Here is a 24,741-nt window from a genome sequence, read left to right as displayed (position 1 = left end):
TGGTCGCGATGTCGTCTCATTGGGCTGGCCCACCGTTGTATTCCACTCGAAAATTGCATACAATGCTACCGGAGCCAAGCGAATCAGGGATAACGTAAATAATAAACACCCTGTGAGGGGCCATTTTAAACGTCTAATCTATAAGTAAACAGGTGATACGTCTTTGTTAATAAACGCACAAGGAAGGGACCGAGACAAACAATCAATCCAGTTAATTACCATAAACTATTCGAGTCTAAATGTGAGCCGAATTTCTATCCTTTTTAAATACAAGGTTGCCATAAAAACCTTATGCCAGGTTAAAAAATTCATCTTAAACCTAAGTGTAAGCTCAACATAAATATACCAACTCGTTTAATGGTACGAAAAACTTGTCGCCAGTGCAGATAACGAGCCGGATGGCTAAAGGCGCGCCGCTCTTTACTCATGGATAGGTTTTCTGTCGCGAACTCCAAGTAAGCGACATAATCGCCTTGCCGCGAAGTATTTAAGATGCCCAAAATCAACAAAAAAAAAGGGTAAAAATGATTGACACTGTTCAGCCATTTTAGTACTTTACGCCGCTGAAGGGATGAAATTAATATTGCAAAAGCTTCTCATAGACAATAGACTTTAGCTGAAAATGCAACAATTAGAAGGCCAATGTATAGTAGTTTTTCAACAGAGCTCCGAGCACCTGCTCATATATATATATATATATATGTATATACATAAGATAAATGGGTAAACACAGTAGTATTACAGTACCTTAGTTTGTATTAGTGGACTGAAGCTATAACTAGGGCCACATTTCGAATAAAATGAAAAATTCCGTCCTAAAAAGGGTGCAGTGATAGAAAAGCAAATTGATACTATTATATTTCACACCTGAACTGTGCATTTCCTAAGTGTGAAGTACGGCAGCGTTAAATGTTGAGCAAACTCACCATAGGATTCCCTATTTTTTTCGAAATTGCGATAAGGTACGCCGCTACTGACCTTTCGAAATTAACATTGCAGTGGTACTTTTTCTAATAATCTTAATAATAATGAGCATTATTATGTCAAAGCTAGCTATTTCATTTGGATAGGTTTAGGTCACCCGGAAATTAGATGAGTTGAGAAGCTGAACCTTATCGTCGAGGCAATAAATGCACTGCAAACACTAACATCATTAAAAAAGCGCGTTTTTAGCGTTATACATTGTCTGTATTCGATCGAAACGGCAGAACTTCATAACCCACGGCTTACGCTGCTCATTTAATGGTTACAATAGCCATCGAAACTCTGCGCGAGTTGCTATTATCGTCGTAGCTGATCAAGCAAAATAGCTGGACAGATCTGAGGCGACGAGTGCGGCAACGAGGAGCGCAGGCAATGGTCTATCCACTAGTGGTTGGGTCACTTCTGCATCGTCGCTCATCAGGAATACACACATCGGTGGCACATAGATGAAGAGAAAAAACGGAGTAGTTAACAATTGATAGATACTTAACATGTGATTCTGTGCGACAGCCAACAGTTAGCCGTTAATTGTAAGTTTTCAGCATCCGGAGGGCTGGCCTGCTGCTAGAGTTTCGGGAGTGGATAGCAGACTGCGAATGTCTTCACTATCTTTGGACAGACAGAGAAGGTGAGAGAGATTCGTTGGTGGGGTAACTGGGCGCTCGCCGGTCGTTACCGTCCCGCCAGTCGTTTTCTTCCCTCGTCGGTTGGTGTGTTGATCCTACAAGTATTTGCCTGCTCTGGGCTCGGCAAGGCTTTTCCCTCGTTCGCTAGCCAGTCAGCCGTTTGCTTTTCCCATTGCTGCTGTTTGCACGCCCGTTTCCCTGCCCCAACGCTAGCCAGTCAGCCTGTTTGTCCGACCAAGTGGTCGGCAGAGTTGTCATCGTTTAAGCAAGCACCGAATGCTGTGAGCGCTTCGCGGTTTCGCTGTCTGTTCTGGTTCTGACCAGACAGTCGCAGTAGTAGAGCGGGAGGCCATAAAACCCGTCTGGCAGCCCGTGACCAACGACCAGCTTCATCTGGTCCGGGCTGCATTCAAACTACATCGAGAGAAATTATAGAATTTCTGTGCAACAGCAGTGCTGCTGCTGCTGCTGTAATAACAAGAGCTGTAAGAAGTTAACCTTGCACTCAGCTATTCTACTTATCTTTATTGGCGAGAACCCCTCACGGAACAGTCATATATATGAACGGCCTTACTAGAGCACTGGCAGGTCCGTCATTGTTACAGGTGACTACGCTACAGTGTAGCGTAGGCTAGCTGCGTTCGCATAATCCGTATAGTGCCTCATCGATACAAAAGGGCAAAAATATTGTAGGTTTACTAACGTTGGAACTATCTGAAACGTGTCCTTACGTTGGGGTGCCAGAAAAATCGAGCGTCCGACTCACTCATAGGAAGTATAAAGGAAAAAGAATTTCCCTTATCACTCTCTCTCGCTATACAGTACATGATAAATATATACTTTAAGATGGCGAGTACATTTTGTTATGCGCTTACATTTCCGGCCAGCACGTAACAGATGGCAGGGACGAGTTCTGACTGAACTCTCTCGTTTGAAAACCTGATCGAGAGCGTTGCAGGATAATACGCAAGCATTGTCGATAGAGCTTCGACACAGCAAAGAGCTACGTAATCTAAAGATGAAGCAGTTTTTCGGTTCTTGAAAGTTCCATAGAAACAGTGGTAGCTTACTTAAATAGCCTATTTCTAGCTTTATCAGAGCTGTAAGAACGAAGAGGACCTGTACACTTCTTTACTTGTGACATTATAACAAAAATGACGTCGTAGTCTGACTGTTCCTGTGCAACATCGTAAATCCGAAGGGATATCGGCTGAGCATTTCTACACTGTAGGGTAAATTGAACGCCATGCGTTATCATAAAATTACAATTTCTCTTTTCATTTATCCTCAATTAGGCCAAACGAGAGATCGCTGTGGGAAATTTTATTGGTGGTAGATATGATCAGTGGGAGGATTTTATCGGCAGAGATAGGTCCAGTACCGTTTTGCATCTCTGGTCGAAGCGTCCGGTGGTCAATGGTAGTGGCTACAGGTCAACATGTGTTGTTAATCGTGGGTTTTGCGGTGCGGAGTTTACGATGGAACGTTAAATAAATGGGCCATTCATACTGTAAATATCGTTTAATTAATTCGGTCAGTCTAAATTTATTCATCTATACACGATACCAGTGCAATATCACAGGGTCAAAATGTAGCAAATGCAGATGCACGGAACTGCATAGTTTGTCAGACAATGACACCAGGGGGCGACACCTGTTATATACACACATCTATCACATCAGTTCCTTCGTCCGTATAGTACACATAGAGGGCGTACTTAGCAAAATTAAGTATGATATATGAACGGGTCTATTTTGTTAGATAATGGAAAACTAGTAACAGTAATGATATCAAAATTGTTGAATCCCAATTTGCAATAATGATCTTTGTTAAATGACATATTAAGGCATAGCTGACAAGATTAATAATCAGTGTTTAAAGCTTAGATTTAGACAGTCGCGCCTTGCCGATTTTATCTCAGTTGTACCCATATATATATATATATATCCAGCTATTACTACAGTTTATCGAGACTGAGACTTAAAGATGATCAGGTTGACACCAGACATCTATTCAATATGATAATATTCCACAGCAGAGAATAGATAACAAAACTATTCGAATCGTTCGACTCCCTAAAGTAGTACTACGTTTAGGTTCATCATATGCCATGGCTAGAATAGATGACAGGTAGCCTTAAAAGTTAGCTGGTGTAAAGTCTTGTTGTAAAAAGACTGAGATCCGCCAAACACAATTGGCGGAAAAATTCCTAATTATAAGATTAGGTTAAGCAAATAAGAACTAGTCATTCTCTCATGGCATATGCCCTGACAGTTCTCTAAAATATCGTATAAAAGCAAGCAGACCGACTAACATCACGGGTGAAAAAAGTTAGAAACAAGTTAATAAATATCCTAGCAACAGCATCACCAAGCCAGCCTTTACCAGCCCCGTCCAGCCATCTATTTAATTGAAATTATTTTTGAGAGATGGAAAGACTAAAGGAATCATAGAATAGAGACATACGTCTCTCCGACATCGCGACGCCGATATCGCTCTCGACCTTAGCAAAACGGAAGATTGTAACAAATCTCGTTGGGTACCGTCGGCTCTTCATTCTACGGTCACGACCGCTAAATTGGCTAGTTGGAATACATGCACGACTATTATTATGATGACAGCGATCTGTTTTTCTACAAAGGGATTCCAAGATAATACGTAAAGCCGTTAGGTAATAAAACAAAAAAAGTATACAAGTAATATTGTTTTACATACAGTTGCCTCTAATACACGCAACTAGTCCTGAAACGTGAAGGACTGTTTATGTGATGAGCATTATCCTGTTTCATTCGCCCATGACAACGGCGATGTCGGATCTGTCCGGTGCTAAAAAGTTTTCTAGCCGACCCTTCGCACTCGAAAGGCGACCCACAGACAGATCAGCAATGGGTCCCTTGACATCTGTGTTCTGTGCAGTGCTTAATATTGCGAATGCAGACGACGTTTTGGCCAATCGTCTGGTCGGTCGTACTCATAGACGGTTACTCATTTAGTAATAAACGAGTAACGTCCGAGCGAGTTGTTGTCCGCAATTGAGGGAAGCCGCACCAGACAGAGTCCTATCATGAGTTCGTCGGGCTTCGTTTTACATTTAGTCCTAATGAGATCAAAGGCTCATATAAGGCTAACAAGTATCGTCCAGTATGATATTTCTGAATTATTAGATAGTGTCAAAATACCGTCCCTGTGTACTCACACTTGCGGTGTTTTCTTGCATGTTGAGTTTTAAGATGGGGCTACCATAAGTTTAGTACCTGCTTTTTTTTTTTTTAGAAAAAAACTATTTTATCTGATCTTACACATTTTATTAGTAGCTGGTTAAAGTCATTTTGCGATTATAATTTGGGCCCAGGCGGTTTACTGGTTAACGACTTTGCTTCATTACTAGCCTTATTCTGTTTCGATGTGCAAGTTGAACTTCTGCTTGGACATCAACTTTCCTCTGGACTCAAGTGGAGCTCGTTGACAAAACGTTCTACATAGCCGTCGTTAAAGATGGCTATTTTGAGCGTGGTGTATATGGTCCGCACATATGCAGCATATATATCTCTTCTCCTACGAAGTCAACCAATAATAGTAATGATCCTCTTTAGCTCTATCGGGCATCAAATATCGACCGATCGGATCCCTAATTATCTGTGTCAGTTCCATGCGTAACCTTTTTATGCTGCACTGCCCTTGGAAGCATTCTTTAGCGGGATCGGAGCAGCCTGATAGCCTTCAGCGCAGCGGGATAGAGCTTTTAGCTTTTACCTGCGGCGGCGGCGACGGCAGCAGCAGCAGCAGTTGCGCTTGCTCAGATGCCCGTCCTGCCACCACCATTAGTAGTACGGACCCTGTAAACTTCAACCCCACAGTCTGGCGGCGTAGTAACGCTATTATGGCTCATTTTCTATAGGTGCGAGCGGCAGCGTGTGGCCATATTGGCAGCGCCCCCGCAGACGCAGGTTAATACCAGATCTAGATATCAACCAATAAATTAAATTAGTGGTGATGATCATAATAAGGCGAACAATTACCTCAATTAGCCAACGGCAGCACGAGGGCATGCAGAGTCAAAGTATGGATGAGGTCAACATCGACCGAGGCGGCCGTTATTACTGCAGCCATTATGATTGCAATACGCCTGAGACAATACTAAATTAACTACGCGAGAAGTGGCGGCCTTTGAATACGAGGAACTCATTTTAACTGTTTTTAGCAAGCGATATATTATCATGTCATCATTGTGCTCTTCGCCAATCGTTGTATGGCTTTTGTTCGATCTTTACTAAAAGTTTGTTTGTTTATTAGCGTCAAGGAAATGTAAGTTATTCGTGAGAATAGATAAATCACGTAACTGTTAATCGTATCTGGGTAATTTTAAATGTATAAACTATTTGCTTGCGAAAATGGAACTATGGCAGTACTGAATTTCGCTGTAAGGTCAACGTAATCTGTTATATTTTTGTACAGCCGACAACGACGATGCCGTGATTCCACTACCAGCTCAAAAAGGGACTAGACATGGATCTAGAGAGATTTAGAAAGATTGCTCTTTTTATTATTTCGATTGCTTTCGGATTGCATCATAAATACGCAGTTCGCGCCATTTTTTGCTTTACTACCATTTGTAAGGTAAAAGTATTGTTACATTGGTTCTGCCGCTGCTGCCTCTACTGTTGGCCACTCGTTATTGTTTGCAAGCCATTATTCTTTTGGGCACCGTATATTCCAATAGCTTCAAATGCACAATCGGATGTGGACTTTGGGACTGCATTTATAAAGCGGACCGACACGTCATATATTTGTAAATCTACCCTGGGTTAAGACACTCAGTCTCATGTAAGATTTTTTGCATTTTGTCCAAGTGTCAACCTGCTGCTTCCGACACGCAAGATGATGCCGCACTCAGCAATGGGCATCCTTCTCTGCATCAGGAAGCAGCGCTCGATTATGTCGGCGCAGAGTGAATTAAAACGCCGGTTGACATCTGCAACAACAGAAGCGATGGCGTTCCTTCAGTAGCAATTCAGCTTATTAGATACTATAACGATGCGACGACTGTATGCTTCTTAGTTAACCGCACTCATATAGAACGTGTATGAAGTGAAGAACGCTTCGTAAATGGTTTTACTTCAGGCAGATGATGCGTCAAAGCATGCAACTTTTTAGGCAAAATGCCTGCAGGCGCGAAGGCCCAAATAAATTGGCTGCCAGAAATATCGCAAGGGCCAACAGCTGGGGACTCTAGCCACTCGTCGGACCCGCTTGCATTGCCACCCTATGAAGCGACCACGCACAAAAGAAGAAGAAACGAACACACATGCATGGAACATCGGGCCACAATCTGCCGTCCTATAACAGTTATTGCAACAGGTCAGTCTTATCTGCCACCAGGAATGCTGTTCCAGTTAAGGCCTTTAACGTTCTTCAAGAACAAGGTCTTCAATATTTAGCGTATTTTTAACGTGTCTATAGAAGTCAGCAGCCCTTTTACCTACACGACACCGACGCTAGGTAAGCGCCCGGAAACCCACACAGGTTAGTAAGCATATGAGTATGAGGACTATCAGCCTCATCGCATATAGACCGGCATGTGGTTGAATCATACCTGCTTAAATTCATCATTCGTCACGCATATATATCTAGAATTTACTTCTTCAATCGCATAAAGTTACTCTCAGAGATTTATATGGGCAACAATCTCATGATATCTGTACGCCACCGTAATAGCAACATCAATTATTTAATTGAGTAGACCCGAATTTATTGCGCAATAATAATTCTAATACCCCTATCCAGCTATGGCTGCGTTGCGGGAGTCGAGTGGTTAACTGCTGCTGTTCTCGTTTTACTTAGTTGATTTTTCATTCTCAACTTAATTGAACGTTGATTAAGTAATCAAATGTCTTCACAAAAAAGTTTTGGAAGTTGTCGTCGTCGTTGCTATAGCAACGCATTTATTGCTGGTCTGACACAAATATGTCCTTTATGCATGCAACTAATTTAATCAAATTTACAACTACTTGTACCGCAACGACCTCTACCTATCGGGAACGTACACACACTTAAGCAAAAACTTCCTACGAAACATACACACAATTTATCTGGTTATTGGTCTAGCTAGAAGAACTGACCCCCCTCTCCTGAACCCGTTCAGCCAGAAGCTTGCCCGTCCAGGTTGCGCCGTCACTAGCCAAGGATCTTGCACCTGCGTGTACCGGTCAAGCTAAAGGCACAACAAAAATTAATGCCGTACCTGATTTAACAAATTGAAGCGAAGCTGGAGCAGCCTAAGCGGCCTGTTGGAAATATTGTATACCATCAAGCAGAGCGATCCGTTTTAAATTCAAGTTTTATTAAGGTTCTCAGCTGTGAAACAGCAACTTCATGCTGTGTTACCCGTCAGCCTCAAAAATAGAGTTTGAGTACGAAGTCCATATATAGGAAGTCTGTACTGTTCACTCATCTGTTCATTGATGAAGATCAACCGAAGTGACTGCCCGTGCTATTTATTACTCCACCAACACTGAAAGCGGTGGGCAAACCTAGGAATCTTTGCTATTGACTCAGGTGTTTATTGCATGATGTATTATTCTTCTATCCAGAAAAAAAAGTATGGCGCGTTCGATTGAGACCTACTGGATGCAAAAGTTAGATGAACTGAATCAAAAAGTATTTATTTTAAAAAGAACAGCTTTTTTAAATATTCTAAGGCATTTTAATCACTAGGATAGATCAAACACTGAATAGCGTTTCTATTTTTTAATTAAGTTATTGCGTTAATTGAGAGAAAAGTTCTCCCTCTCGGCCACGAAAATACAATCCCTGTACCGTAAAACAAGAGCCATTTTTCAAATTAAGATTTTACTCGGGATGTTCAAACACTCGGCCTCTCTTGCTATCGATGAGCCTCGCTTTACGCAACAGGATCAGATGGCCAAAGTGTATTGAGTTGCCGTGTCCTATTCAGTTTGTTACACGAATCAACGAAGAAACTTGCAGCTTTTTATAAATGTCATTACTGGATGTCCCTCTGCTGTTGTTATTCGAATCCATCTAACTTACTTTCTTACTCTATTACGACGGAAATTCCAGGTTAATTCGATTAACAGAAATTTCATACGAAGCATTTTTTGCCACTTCAATGACTGCGTCTTTTCTCTCGCACGGTTTTATCCAGCACTCATGGGAACACCTATACATATGTACATGTATGTACAATGACGGAGCGTAATGCCATCGGTTTTCAAGGCTTCCCTCCGTGTTCATTAACTGTGTGCATTTCAACACAGATCCTGTCGTACAATGGACGGGACCAGACTGGGGGCGGCTAGGTCGGTGGAACGGTTGCTCGTGGGGCAGATGGATGATACAGCTGGATACTATCACTTGAGAGACAAGCGCATGTGGCCTAATAGAGGTAAGCGCTGGAGCGAGCGTTTCATAAGCAGAGACAACGTGGACTACCGTTGCGGATGTTGAATTCACGCCGCTACTATGGGCCGGTGGTGGCCTTGAGGACCGTTCAGAAAACGATTAATACTAAAATGTCGTACGTTCCTTGTCGTATCGACAGTTCTTCGCGGTTAAATATATTTTACCTTTAAAGATATTAACACATCCAGAAAGAGCTCAACGGAAAATACCGAAACATAACGTTTAAGAACGTAACATGTGACTTACACACGAGTCATATATATTCATGGATATTGTTAGTAATAATAATTCTTTTTTTTTTTTTTTACTAATGAATCGAGAAATGAAACGTAGTGCCGTATGCCTGTTAACCTCGAAATTGAATTACTTTTGAATTGTTTGGGTATATATATGAAGATTTTTAATGTGTCTCGTTCATTTTTTACGCACTTGTCCCAGCGTTGAGCCAGCTTCCGAACACCCATACGCCTACTATTCGTGTTCCTATATGCAATATCTCTATATATAAGCTTTTCGAAGTGAGTCGACTCACCTTTTTTAGGCCAAACGGAATAATGTGGGAAATATATGCGGGTTAACGGTAACATCGGGTATCGTTTTGCATAAACTAGGGTGCAACTGATGCATGGCGCTATTGTCGAGTAATTAAATTGCGGGCTTTCGACTACCGCACTAACGGTCTACGAACCACCGGAACTCCATTCATACTCATACTAACAGGTTGTAGGATGACCGTTGCAAGTATCTTACTTTAGAACATACTCAGCACTGCAGCCGAACTCGATTTCGCCCAAGGGCAAAGCTATTCTCTCGTCTGACCTCCTTTCAGCTGGCAGTATTGATCTAACCATGCCTGGTCCATGGCGATCGTATGCCTTAAGCGGTTCTCTGCTGATTCAGTTCCGTAAATTGTACGTGAAATACACCACACGCATTTCCAATTCATGAAACACCTACGTTTTTTTTCTTAGTTCTTCCATTTTCAGCAGTTGAATTATAATCACAGGCCACGTTAGATTTGACCTGCCCACAAAATTCTTGAGCTCCAAACTCTGTTTCCGTGAAACGCCTCCTCGATTGCGGGAATGCGTTCTTGTCCTCTGGGTCCCGACATTTGGTCACTTCCTGATTGGTCTTCAACGCGCCAATCTTCGTTATTGAAACTTTTACCACCGTTCATGTACTATGCTTTTGTTTAAGACCCCCTTGTACAATGCATTCGCCATTCTTTAGCCATTTTTTAGCCATTTTCGTCACCTTCAATCCCTAATTTACTTCGTCTTATTTCAAAGCGGTTATATATTGAAGCTACTTCCTTCATTTTCCTTTCATTCCTTCATTCAAGGATTCCTTCATTTTATTTATAGCAGCATAGGCGTTCGGACAGACGCAATAAATAAGCGTCGTCATTAGGTAGAACCTAGCTAATAATACGTGTGGCGTCTCTTTTATAACATTTGACTGCGGACGCCGACGGTAAGAAATAAGCCTAAACGTTGCAATGGTTTGCACCACTAATTAACTACTTATTTGGTTTACAACTACTCGATTGAGCTTGGAGTTGACTACCAACAGGTAATTTTTTTAATCAAACCAAAACTTCCGCCTTTCAACGTTTTCGTGTTTGATAAAATCGGCTCCCGGTCGACAAATATCTATCTATCTATCTATCTTTCCGCTTGTCCGCTTTGTTCGAATTGAACCTGACGAACATATCCTGCCTATGCAAATCCAGGATTCGATGAGACCTCATTAAAGCAAGTGGAGGGAACGTGCGGCACTAACGGGCAGACGAGCTGCCGGCATCATTGTGGGCCGAACTTAGTAGGGAACATGGCCAACAGTTGCTTAGACGCTCTCGTCATGTATCAGTCAACTGTCATGATTTCGTTATTACATGTATAATAAGATTATTTCATCGTAGCCTTTATTTTACAGATGTGTAGGCAAGCGAGCTACAATTGAGCTGTAAGATGCGGCCCTCAACAAGCAGCTAAGAAGAACTAGATAAACTGATAAGATGCAAAAACAAGCGTCATCATTTATAAACTTGATAAATTCGTGGTCGCTAAATTGACGTCCGGTGACTGGACAAACCAACGCACAACGAACTAATGCGTCATTCGTCACAATCACCGGGACCTGCCAGTAGGGATCCTGTATTCAAGAGAGCGTGTCTGTATGCATGAAATCGATCACAGCAACCAACTATTCCTATTGGTCCTGCGTTCCCCAAGGACGTTGCTAACATGACTTTGACAAAGCAGAGGACACAGCGACCCTAATTTTTGATGCTTTACCAGCAGTTTTCTAATTCGATCGCGTATTACCGCCCATACGTATATGGGCTAATTACGATAGAAGCCTATTACGACGTTGATGTAGTAGTTTATCAGCTACAGGAATAGTAGCGGTAGCCCTGCTCGGTTAACAATGGCGCCTCAGAAGAGTACTAGGATGTAGCAAAGCGCAATTACGCCTGTACTCGGTACGACTGATCTCGTACAAACAAATAACGAAACACGTGTTTTCGCATTCAGATAATCATATGGCAAATGTCGGGTTAGCATATTAATTCCACCCTACTATTTTATTACTATACTAATAATGATATTAGGCCTGTAATCTAAAGGCTGGTAGGAACTAGAAGCTGGCGGGGTGATAGTGTGTGTGCAGCAAGGACCTGATAAGGTTTTTTGTGTATCAGTTAAGACTCAATTAATTTTAGCACGGTAAGCGTTAATCCAATAGTCAGCTCATCTGGGAGCTATAGCGCGTGTCACAGCTTATATCTAAGCTGCTTCTCCTCAGAAAGTGGGCAGCGCGTTGTGGTAATAACAACTATTATTATGTAGGTAAGTTATATGGGATAGTCGAGGTATGATTAGTAAAGAAAATACCATACCGCACCATTCATGAGGTTTAAGAACGCCCCTTGGCTACAGATAAGTCTAGTTACGTTTACTGAAGCATAGAGAATATGTCAATTCGTGTTGTTTAATACACATTTTATGAAATGATAGTTCGATAGATCATTAAGAGTTCATATATATATATATATATATACATATTATTATAGAGGATGCCTGATTCACAAACAGAAGCAGGCGTAACAAATTCGAAAAGGGCGGTTTGGGCTAAATAAAGGGCATTTGTGGAGAAGAACACTACTCGATGAGACGCCGTGGAGGTGCAGGAACCTAAGCACATGTGATTCATTATGTTTGTATTTTTATTCGTACGAAGTGACCAATGGTAAGCGTTCTCAACTACAGAGATTTCCATTAAATGAATCCGTTGAGATAACAACCATCGTGATGGATGTACTTTGGATCCACGCTGAAACTTAGTAGGCGGCTATGCCGTGGACGTCATCCCTGTATTGCCGAGACTTCATTCATTAGTAAAAACTGTTGGTTAAACTATAAAAATCAACATTATACAATAAATACTAATAGACTGAAAAAAAAAAAATAATTGAAAAGTTATTGCAAACACAGTAAAATGAAGATTTACCACGCGGCAGTAAAATACAGTTACCAAGAATAGAGCGCATAAAAAAGGCGACATTATCTATAGCAGATTGTTCCTACCTATTTAAACCCATCTGTATGCGTTCGTATGCTCTTCAGAAGCCCACAACGACCCACTTCCTTCGTACTTCGCATTGCGTTTCGATCATGCTAGCCAAGATTTTTCTACCATAAAGGCACCGAGCTCCTATAAACAACGTGTCTTATTCCAGTTAATTCTGGAACGTGGGCAATACGCCTACTATGTTTCTAGGCATTCATATCTCCTAACGCCAGAGGTTTCAGGAACGAAACACGGAACAGCTCAAAAAAATGTTCTTATCAAACGCCAAGATTTCCAGACCTCATGAAAAAATATTTTTCTGCCCGTATTATTACTATTCTTAGCGATCGGCGTCGATCGTTTCCTAATCTTGTAGTCGATCCGCAAGAGTGCTGGAACGGATTCTGTTTATATATTTACAGAAGCATGGTAACTTGCGGGCCCTTGTGGTGTTCGATGTTGAAAATGCCGATCTGATCCACAGACACTATGAGTATGTCTAATGTGTATTTTTGTAAACTAACTTTATTTCATATTTTAAGGAAGTACCCTAATTGACAGATGAATAAGAACTAAAAAACACACAACAAAAGTTTTATTATGGAAAACCCCCCATTTCCAAGTGAACAGCACATTTCGGACGAACCTGCTGCGAAGTAAATATCTCATTTGCTCTATATTTCTGTTAACAATTTCCTTCCAGACAGTTGGAGAAGTGTGGATTGTACGGAAGGATATGTAGAAATCCAGCACAAGTTACTGAATAGTATTCTTTTTCTTTCTTGGTGGCCAAGTAGCAAGTCAGGCGGTCTGTTTTTAAACTTAGTTGGCTCGTGAGTAATGTGGGGTCGTTGTGAGGTCGTACGTAAGCTACGGGAGTGCCACGGCACTTTTCCACGTCGTTACTTCGTTGATCTTGCTCATCGAGTTGACCATGGAAGCGAGGGCGAGCTGCATAGACGTCCATAGTTAAATCTACGAACGTCAGGAGGAAAAACTTTTGTGCAACGGCACAAATGATTGCTCAGTTAAAACTAACGTCACACTACGAACTCAAAACTTATGGAATACCATCTTGCAATAGTTTTCGAGTGGATTGCCCTGTATATTACAGTGACCTTTGCGGCAAACTTCTCTGCACAAAAACGTGCACAGATACTCGGAATAGTCCATGCCGAATTGTATATTCTGTAGTCATTCATTTCTATCCTTCCTCCTTGTTTTCTATGAACAAAGTTTATATCACCACATCCAGAGATGCCCCTGCGATCTCGTGCGCAAAACTTCCATTTTCCAGCGGCTTAGACATGTTTCTTGTACAATAATAACGACCCACACAGCTAGAGGGTCACAGCAGCAAGAAAACAGACTCGAGCTTTGCTACTAACGCTTTGGCGACGGAGTCAATCAGTACGACCGGATCGTCACTGTCATCCGCAGCAACAGAGAGGACGACGAACTGATGCTAGCAGGTGCTCGGGCACAGGACATATCGGTCTTCCCATATTCATATCGGCCGACAGTACACCGCCATGACTTGGAACCAAATTGGTTCCATATTAGTCCCATAATTACTCCCTTGTATTTAGTTTGTATGCATAAATAACGTCGACCTAGTCATACTGAATAAATCCAATAACATATTTTAGGGCATTCACGATCCCATTTACGGTGGCGGCCATTACCGCTATGGTGGCATAAAAACGAAGAGTCACGACCGAACCATGTCAAGTTTTGCTGATGGAGGATGAACTAATTTCTCTTGGCCTGTATCTACCTCTGTGTCTGTCTACCTGACGACAGGTGGCAAGCGGCGACCGAAAGACTTTTATGCCAGACATATCGGAATAGTGTTTACGTAAGCATCATTGATTAGATGATACCGGAGTTATCGACGATCTTATCACCAACTATTTCTATTGAGAGATAGGCACAGCAGCATATTTCGGCAACGATATAGCTAAACAGGACAAAATTCCGGCGACGTGACATTATCACATTCTTAACTAGAAGTAAAATAAAGCTGGCATGAAAAAAGCTATATACGATTACACTGTGTCCTATTTGTGACATCGCGAACTACGCATAGTCGTGCTTTACGTTGTAGGTCCACCGGACGCATTTGTGAAAGTGTGCATAAAGTTTTTCCCTAAGTGAGCATCTATCATTGAGCTAATTGGCTTCTTAATAAATGTCAAATAAAAAGCTTGTAAAGAACCAGTTCTTGTCAAAGAAGGGGAAACACTGAAGTATGGTCTTTACGCTCCCCGTTAAGATGGGCTCTGCACGCGGTTAAATCTAGCTACAATAAAAACACGCAAAAACGTTTGTTTTTTATTTTTTTTTTTCTCAAAAATGGCTGCATATCGATTGACACAATGTACAGCTTTCCAATTTCAATGTCCCCCTAAGGTTAGGTGTGGAAGGAACTCTACAGGAAGCTTCTAGCGAGGCGATATATCTTCACCGAGAATTTGCTGGATAATAAATAATATCAAAGTTGGCGGGCTGTTTCCCGGGCACGATGAACCTAGGATTGGCGTACTCCGTATGCTAGTTCTCTCGAATATGTCTGACGTTTGACTAAAAAATTACGTATTCGACACTCTGACCGATATGAGAAAAAGAAGCTTCGTCCATTTCGTACAAATGAGCCGCTTTAGCTTAGTGGACATTTCAAAAACGGAATGACTGCTTCCATTGTGTTTGAATAAAACGCAGGGGCAGTTTGCCATCGAGTTTAGATAGCAACGCATATTATATAACTATCGACTGTAATAGTAGCAACGTTTTTCGCCCGCGTTTGTACATAAACGTAACCTATCGATTTTTGTACCCACACTTCTATGTACTTTGCATCGGCTGTATTATAATTATTGTATAATTATAGTATACGTATACTACTTACCTCGGAAAGTTTGTCGAATCGAGCAAATAATTCGTTAAGTGTCCTAACTAGGTCGGCCGCTGAGCAGGTTGATGAAAAGGCTGTAAAGCCAACGATGTCGGCGAATAGAATGGATACGTTCTCGTGTCGAGACATGTAGATCTTTTTGAAGGGGCCAGTTACGGCGGCATCCAGGTCTCGTTTGAGTTCGGAAGCAACATGCTGCGGCAGCACAGACAGAAGAAGACGTTCCTGTTCACGGGATTCTTCCTCCACAACAAGTTTCACCTCGAGTGACTGTCGTGTTTCGAGAAACGCACGTCGCTGTAGTTTCTCAAAGAAGGCATAACACATGACGCCCAATAGGTTTACACAAAGGAATAGTACAAGATTGGCGCCGATTTGCGCCCCGTTGTCGGGTGCCGAGCGGTCGATAACAAGGCCAACATGAACGCCGGCTGTCAGCACAGCGCAGACCAATGTTGTCGGTAAACGGAACGGAAAGAGGAGATACAGCGCGAAACTGTACAACAATACCCATTGCAGGGCGTCGGCTGGTAGTCGAGGGGCCATCGAAAACAGGTAAAGATCGCTGAGCATGTGACCAAGCTGGATAAGTACTGCTCCAGCGACGAGCGCTGCCAGCACACGGCGCGACAGGATCCGCCGGGTCGCAAGCGACCTGGCGGACACCAGAACGAGCAGAGCGACGGCGCCTAGTGTCACGATGGGCGGACCCGCTGCGCCGGCCTCGGCACCGGCGAAGAAGAATGCACAGTAGCCGCCGAAGATGGCCAGATTGACCAGCGACGCCGTCGGGAACCACGCTCGGAAATCTAGACACTTCTCATTCTGGTAGTAGTCCTGGTACAGCCGTTCGGCGTCTTCATCGGCGAATGCAAAGCGCAGACATCGCGGCAGGAAGCGTTGGATGCCGGTCGTATCAATCGAAAGTTCCGTCGTCTCGCCGCCGCCCGCGTTACCCGCACCCCCGGGGCTGCCAGTGGCCTCCATCCCACCGCCACCGCCACCGCCACCATTCTGTGGACAGGGACTGCGGACCGCTTGCAGACCGCTGCAACCACTGCTCTGCACAAGCAGCGTCTGTTTAACCGATTCCCCGTCAGCGACGGGATGCTCGTTGTTGGCCTCGAGCGTCATCGTTGCCTAACGAACGAACGTTGTGTCAGGTACGTCTCACGAGCGTGATGGCCTCTGCTTTCGTTCTTTCTGTCAGTGCAATCCCAATATTGCTGCCGCTCCAAAAGGTTCCGTTGTAGTGTTTGCTGTTAGTCAGGGAAAACGGCCAACGCGTACCAGTTTGATGGTAGGGACAACGGCAACAACATCGCTGATGACGATGACAATGCTTGAATAATGGTTAATATTAAATAGGTGTGGTTCTATTGGTGTCGTTCGTTAAGAACTTTGGTTCTCTGTGCAGCAGACGATTAGGTAACAAAGAGAACAGTGCTTGGTTGCTCTTGTTTACCTGTGCTACAATGCAACTTGTACTTCTTGATTTGCGTTTATATTTAGCTTCTAAGTTTAGATTAAATTCTAACTTGGCCTGCCTACTCGTTCGCTTGCCTACTTGTTAACTTTAGAGTACAAAGAGAGTGAACTGTAACATTCATTGATCGCTTGGTGGAGATCCAACGCTTAACAGCAGACTTTTTCGTGAGCAGAGCTTGAATGCAGAATTTTGATTTTTCCTGATACGGCTGTTGGCAGGATCTTGTGCTCCTGATGTTCCTTTCCGTGCTTAATACGTATCTTTCCCCTGCTCCGATGTTTGGCAGATAACTGCACAATGCAACTTGAATTTATATAGTGGTAATTATCCCGGCTTTCGTATGGTAATAAATCAATTAGGATCACTTGATTTCTATTATTGCTACCTTCGCTGCTGCTGCTACTGCTGCTGCTGCTGCTGCTGCTGCTGCTGCTAGAGAACCCGGTCAGCGTTGATCAAAGCCTAGCTTGTGTTTCTATGCGTATTGTACACGGTATATCAGAGCGACGACGAAATCCGCACATGTAATCATGTACCACCATTCAGAGAAAAGGAAGACATAACATTTTGTAGCGCACATAACGGTGACACCACTATCCACGTTGTTTGTCGTCCTATTTCAGCAGCTCATACCTTACTGACTTCACTTCAATGGCTGTCGAGGTGGGCCAAATATTATGTTGGATGCAGTTTCCGTATTGCGCTCTTCACAATACAGTGATGATGGAACGCGTTAAACGTAAATATGTTGCTGTGTGTGTTTATTTTTCCACGGGTCCCTTTATGTACAGTGAAGTTGTTTAAGTTGAACTTGAGGGTTCCTTTGTCTCCTTGTCAACCAGTGCTCCGCTGGCAAGGTTCTGAAACATGCGCACATCCATACACACACTACATTCATACATTCACACATACACACACACACACACACACACACACACACACACACACACACACACACACATATACGCACGCATGCACGCTCGACACGACGAACAGTACGCGATAAAACGCAATATGCCGAAACGTTTATCGACGATATGCCGCACAAAAAGCCCAAAATTTTATCCTATAAGGTGTTGCGATACGAAGATAGCGTACACCTCGCCATCAGCATTTATTCCTTCCTTATGCACGTTCACTTTATAATTATAACACTATGTCAAAACACTATATATTTATATACCGTTAGACCTATTAGTCTTCTGAAGCTCAGGCAGTAGCAACTCAGCGACAATCGAAGAGATTTTTCAGTTTTTTCAACAACGCCAGTCAGAAAGGATTAATTGTATATACGCGCACCTCCCGCACAAAAGGGTACTATTATTATCTACCCGGTCAGATTTTCAGAATACAATGTATGCTTCTTGCGATTTTGTACAGATATCTAATTGTTATATCTGATGATATTCATGATACACCCTTGTGTTTAGCTTCACTCGCTCAGGCCTGGCAGCCCTTTGTCGAGTTCTGGTCCTTGTCGTAACGTGAACTCAGAATGTTGTACGCGGGTGGGCGACTTGTAACTTCGCCTTTGAGCCTATGTAAAACCTTTTGAGGCTTTCGAGCTATGGGAACAAGAGTCACTGTCGTCGTTCACTTCATGATGCAACCTGGCGCTTGCAGTACCGTTGCGTTGCCGACGCTATTGGCGACAAGAGAGACTAACGACTCTCGGGACGCGGCGAGCCCAGTGATATAGTCGCAACTATAGCGGAAATGGTAGCGCCAGTAGGTTTCGTCGCCCCTTGCCGGCGGTAGCAAATACGAAACTGGACCTGCCGGACGCGTGCGATCGTTTCACCCGCGAAGGCAGCCGGCCGTTTTTTTTTCCCCGTTAGACTATCGCTGTCGCTGTTAGTGCAGCTACTGTCGTTTGTTTTTTGTGTCTTGTCCCGCGTTTTCGCCGGCTGCGTCGCGGCGGTAGAATTTGTTTCAATCTCGTTCTGATATTAAATCTCCTCGTCCTCGTCAACACCTGCCCACGACGGCTTGTTTATACGTCAGCAACGCGTTTTTCGAAAACGACCAGTTGAACGGGACGAGGTTACAGTTCGTACTGGTTTGATTCTTGTTGTTGTGCGTATCGTTCCCGTCCTGTAGGCAGACGGCCTTTATCCGCTGCAGTTGGTCGAGGCTATGAGGCCAGGCAACGTAGTGCATACTGACGCTGTTGATATTGCTACTGCTGCTGCGGGTTTCCGCAGGCTATTTGCCCTATAGCTTGCTAAGTTCGCCGGTTTGCCGTAAGCCTGCTTGCGTTTCCTGATACGTTTGTGTGCTTACTACAATAGCGATGCTTTAGCATCACAAATGGTGACAACGAACGCTTTTTCTCAACGCGGGACGCCAAGCCTCCCTCCTTGCTGTTTGTTTTTTCGTTCCTTTTGACCTATCGCAGTAGGAGCAGCCTTCGAATATATTTTGCAGCGAATTGTCACTTTTAGTAAGTCAGCGGTGCCTGCTCTGAAACCTGGCTCATTGCTTTCGGGGCTCGACGAGCAACTGGCTCACGCGTAAGCTGTCGATCCGTTGGTCCGTACTGTTGAAGAGATTCGCCGACGTTACTGTGTCCGCGTATCCTGCGACAGTCGATCTAGCAGCGAATTGCTGTCGAATGTTGTTGCATGCGCCGCAATGGCTACAGTCATCGCTGACGTCGCTATTGAGCGGGACGAGTTACTGCTTTCGCGGGTGCTGCTGCGGTGGCAACGTCTTCATCATATCTTTAGCAAGCGATGGGCGTTGTGCGCCACAGATAAACAGCGCTATCGTCGCCAACCGATAACAGGTCATCACGAAGCTGCGTCGTTACAGGGTACAAAAACAACACCTTACCCTACTTGCAATTTCTTGTCTATCTGTCGTTCGTGCTCTTAACCGGCTGGTAGTCCCCCTGTCGATAGACCTCGAATCCGTAGTCATTGTTGTCTCCGACGCTCGCGTGTGACCCGTGTGTGTGTGTAAGTGGGCGTGCGTATGCGTGTCTGCCTGTACCCCCGTCTCTATAGGTTGCCTCCGTGGAGCGTCCCCAACAGTCAGTTGGTCAGCCGGCAGCTGTGGCCGTACCACCGGAGCGAGGCCTTGCTTGTTGCCGCTGTATGGGTTAAAACGATCACAACATTGGTATCAGCCATCGCTATTTCTCGAGTAGCAGAGGTCAGACCACATTGGTGACGGCCTTTTCCGCCAGCACTGCAACTATAAACCTCTTTCTAGTGCAACAGCATCTACTTACACGAACTCGTCATGATGATGAAGACAAAGAACAATGATACAGCTACCGGCAGGGACTCTTCCGTCGCTCGTCCGTCACTCACCCGCTCGCAAACTCACAGGGTCATCATGAACCACAAGCACACATCAGCAGTGGCAAGCGCTGTCGCGGTTACTGGCTCTGTCTATTCCCGCTTACGCATTCGCGCACCCTGTCTACGACAAAGAAGCGACGCACAAAGTACACTTTTCTGTAGATGCTAAAGCTTTGTTCCGTCAACACGACACGACGGCAGGAGAATAGGTAAGTGAACACACACTGGCGAATGACAGCGGAGATAGTATAAAACAGACAGCCGTAGAGTCCCTCAGATACTGCCGGTCAGCAGTCGACGACACTCAATGTTTGGCTTCGTCGGTTCGAGAACAGCGGCGTATTATTTCGGGACCGTAAGTGTCACATGGATTGTAGTAGCAGCAGCAGCAGCAGCAGCAGCAGCAGCTGCACCAGTAGTAATCTACGCTGTGTGATGCAGTGCTGGGGACGTAAAACCCACAGCGCTCAGTAATCGCATGTGGTGGCCCGAATAACTGTAGCAAATAGATGAGCAGGAGTGCTAATGTTCGCAACAATTAGGTGTTGGGGGTCAGCAATTAGTCCTCGTTTGTGCGCTTTTACACAGTCCAATCCATGCTGCTCGCAATGATCATTTTTGTCAATGGCAACGTCAACGCTACTACCACGCGCATGACGATTGACAGACGGTAGCGGGAGCGGCCGCGACGCTGGTGACATCCCCTTTGTCTGCCCTTCTTGTATCAGTTGAACGCGCACATTGAAACACCAAAGGAGTAGAAGTGTGAGCATAGCCTTTAATATAGAGAGCCACGTAGAGAATGAATCACGCGCGTTGAAAGCCTCGCAGAGCAAATTGTAAATCCTGATAATTAGCGGTCAACCGAATGGTTCGATTGCTCCAGATAAATGGCTCGCTTATGGACGAGCGTGACAATCAGATGTTTGTTAATAAGTATGGTAGCATTTATTTTTTGACTGCAATTCTATTGTTTTTATCGAAACGAACGAAACCCAGGCAGCGAATACGTGTGACGTACCTCGTCATTCAGTCGACCCAGGAGCAATTACAAGGGTAACGATACAGTTCAGTAGGGATTTTCATCATCGACGTAATTTATATCTCCTTATATACGAAGCATTACTTTCTCGTTCCGATCGTAGGGACAAAATCACTGCCATTGTCAAGGACAGCGAGCCCTCAAGATGCATTACGTACAAAACATGATTCCTTTAGCCTGTGTTGCTGCCACCGCCGCTGCTAGTACAACAACAAATAAGCATTGCCCGTTCTTTTCGGACTGGTAGCGGGAGCAGAAAGGGCAGCGACAACAAGTTGATTAAGTTCGTGGCAGTTACAGCAGCTACGGTCTTTGCTGTCGGCACGGCGGCTGGTCAGTTAAAGTCGGAAGCGGGCACGTGTGGTTCGAGGAGTCTGGCGAAAGAGGGGCATAGTCCGCTGACCTATTGTTGCACATGGGCGACCCGCAGCAAGAACACAGATAGCTGTTTTTTCAGTTAAACCACTAGACAGAGCCCTAGGTAATTCGTTTTTCGATGTGCTGCTACCCCTCTTTTTGTTTTACTTCACTGTGGATAATGAACACGAGCGGATCACTGACAGCAGTGGTCAGCGCGACAAAATACAACCCTATCAGGCAAAAGCACGGCAAGGGAGCGAGGGCCGGTAGATCGTGCTTCGGCTAGAGCCTGCCAGAATATGGCCCGATGACAGTAGTGAAGACGCTGAGAAACGCCGAATGAAGGCCAGATGATAAAGGCTAGGGACCGCTGCTTAGACGCGACACATGCAGATACAGACCACACAGACAAGGAGAAAACGGAAGGGAGAGTTGGGACGGGAAGAGTCGGGAGGCGGCGATTAACAGTTAGACGTAGTATTCAGACGCCAATGCACTAACCGGGACTCTCCGTCGGTCGATCGGCAGAATATATTGACAGTGGCTGAAGGGAGTCTGTCGTTTGTCTTGCGTACACTGTGCTCTTCTGTAATTGTTATGTGAACGACCCATTAGTGGTCCTAGTAGTAGTTCCTTTGCTGAGTCAGTTTATAAAAGCTTGCAAACGCTGGCTAAGAAAACCTTAAAGTTTTCTGTAAACGTTGCTATATTATCAGTGTTGACAATGATAAACTGTACCTGTTGTTGTTATTACTATTGTTGATTCTGTGATTGTTTTGTGTCAGTCAAATGGGGTTCTGCTATTTCAATTCGGTCGTCTTTGCATCGAAACTTTAATACCTTTTCGTTTAATACAACTTTTCGTTTACACGTAATCAAATTAATACAAATATTATCTGTCGAACTTGCACTATTATCGCTGGGTACGGATTGTTGGCAGGCAATGGCTTATATGCGGCGTACAGCTCACGACATTATATGTACATTGCAGGTGACTGTAATTTATCTTGGCTGCCGGCTGGCTCATCGGCTGCACGAAAAAAAACCGATGATGGCTAGCGTCGTTGTTGTTCTAGCTTGCTGGATCATAGGACATTGTCTGCAACTGCTTTGCCTCTCCCCAGCCCAATAGCTTTGCCCGCCGTCACTATTCGACCAACACTCTATGAAAGCTATTGTTCTAAACGACTTGAAACTATGGGGATCGGTTGCGGATGTCGTCGACGACCCGCGCTTCTGTGTTTTATGACTGTAGTTAACATTGCCGTAGCAATGCGTTCGATACTTCCATTTCTGCAGCCGAATCAGGACAGACCACTGCAGGACACAAGGCTGTGGCGGATTCTCACGACGCACTACCAGCAAACGCTGAAGGTATCAGCACCGCAATATATAAGGGCAGGATTACGACATGAGCCGAGACGACAGAGTCGCGTCAAGCGACAAACATCGCGCAGCAGTAATAGCGGTAGAACTCGTCGTCTTTACTGGCCAGGCAATAATAATAATAATAATAACAGCAAAAACAACACATAAATAGTCGAGCATGAACGTCAATCGTCTTCACTCAACAGCTGAACGGTGGGTCCTTTCTGCTACCAGCTTTTTGGTAGTGCCTCCCTGTGTTATCAATTAGTGACTCGTTTGTACATCAACTGAGAGACATGTTTGACGATCATATGAAGCAGGTAAATGGTGAACCTTCGAACAACGACCGATTAATAAACAGATCCTTTAAACACACACACATGCATACTGCTCGGCAAGCGATGCCATAGGCCAGAAAATTATCCCAACACCCAGATTCGCTGCACGGTCTTTTTTTCTATGCACACTAGCAGTAGCACAGTAGTGCCGCCTATTATGTTGCATCTGCTTTTCGTCCGCTTTGCTGCTGGAACTTTTATTCCTAATAAATATAACAGTAATCTGCTCCGTTCGTCTGACGGGGCCTCACGCCCGATCTACACTTGCTCGCCGATACTCGGCCTTTTGATACGAAAATTCAGATGGAGTAAAAGAGACTGCGGTGTCGTAGTGCGGTTTCTGAATTATTCCGTGACTCGTGTTCTCATGCTTAGATTAAGTGGCAATAGCAGCAGCAGCAGCAAACGCATTCTGCGCGAGCTCATTCACTGTGAACAGCAGTCAATCACCAAAACATCCTACTCCTGCTGTTTTTTGCTGCTTCGATGGTGGCGGTGGACCAGCAGCACGAACCGCTGTTACGTTATGACGGCCGCTGTGTATAGCGTCCGCTTCGTTCCTGGCACGATAGCTCCTCGCTGCCCCGCTATGGCCATAGGATTACTGCTGCTTCAGTCGACTTGAGCGCCATCGTACCGTGCCACAAAAGTGAGTGTTTGTTGTAACTGTCTGGCGGCAGCCAGCGAGAGGGCGGCTAAAAGGGAGAGTACGTTAGTAAGCAACGGCCGTCACTAGCGAGCCCTTCGTCTGTTCACACGGTTTCGCGCGACCGTCTCTTTCCTGTTCCGTTTGCTGCCGTTCGCCGCCCCTATTTGCCTGCCTGCCTGCCTGCCTGCCTGCCTGCTTGCCTTACTGCTTCGTACGCCTGCCTCTTCACTATCGCTATTGGCCGCTGCTGTCGCTGTGTGGTAGCCGGCAATCTTTGGTCCCACTACTGCCAGTACTACGACTACTGCCTTATTCCATGCGAGAAAACAGCCGGACAACATGGAATCATCGCAGCCATGGCCACGGCCACTTGTCGAGGCTATGGCGCCTACTTGACTGTAAAGGCAGCCTGCGCTAAGCGCCCGCCAACAACCCACAGGGGTGATTTCACCGCCCGCCCCAACGAGTCCATTGCTATCTGCGAAGATAACAATGGACCTGCAGACGGCACAGTGCAGATCACTCTGTCGCATGCTAAACTATTTACAAATATGTACCGGCAGTATTGCGGGAAAGCTGAACGACGGCTACAGCAGACGTTGCCAGATCAAGATACTAGTATGAATGAGAGGAGATATGCAGCAGCATTGAATAGTGGGCTGCAG

The 24,741-nt window shown here is 44.6% G+C and overlaps 1 protein-coding gene across 1 annotated transcript in view; it reads right to left on the bottom strand.

Annotated features, from left to right (window-relative positions):
• LOC111252385 (adenylate cyclase type 3-like) overlaps window positions 1-24,031 on the bottom strand; it is a 169,191-nt gene extending 145,160 nt beyond the window's left edge. The window contains exon 1 of the mRNA XM_022810190.2: window positions 15,517-24,031. Coding sequence (XP_022665925.1) covers window positions 15,517-16,656 — 1,140 coding nt within the window. The 5' untranslated portion in view covers window positions 16,657-24,031. The remainder of the gene's footprint in view (window positions 1-15,516) is intronic.
• Window positions 24,032-24,741: the final 710 nt, after the last annotated feature.

Source organism: Varroa destructor, unplaced genomic scaffold (genome assembly GCF_002443255.2).
Source record: "Varroa destructor unplaced genomic scaffold, Vdes_3.0 BEIS01000006.1, whole genome shotgun sequence".
Taxonomy (NCBI): domain Eukaryota; kingdom Metazoa; phylum Arthropoda; class Arachnida; order Mesostigmata; family Varroidae; genus Varroa; species Varroa destructor.
The sequence above is the reverse complement of the archived record's forward strand: the minus strand, read 5'-3'. Positions and strand labels throughout refer to the sequence as shown.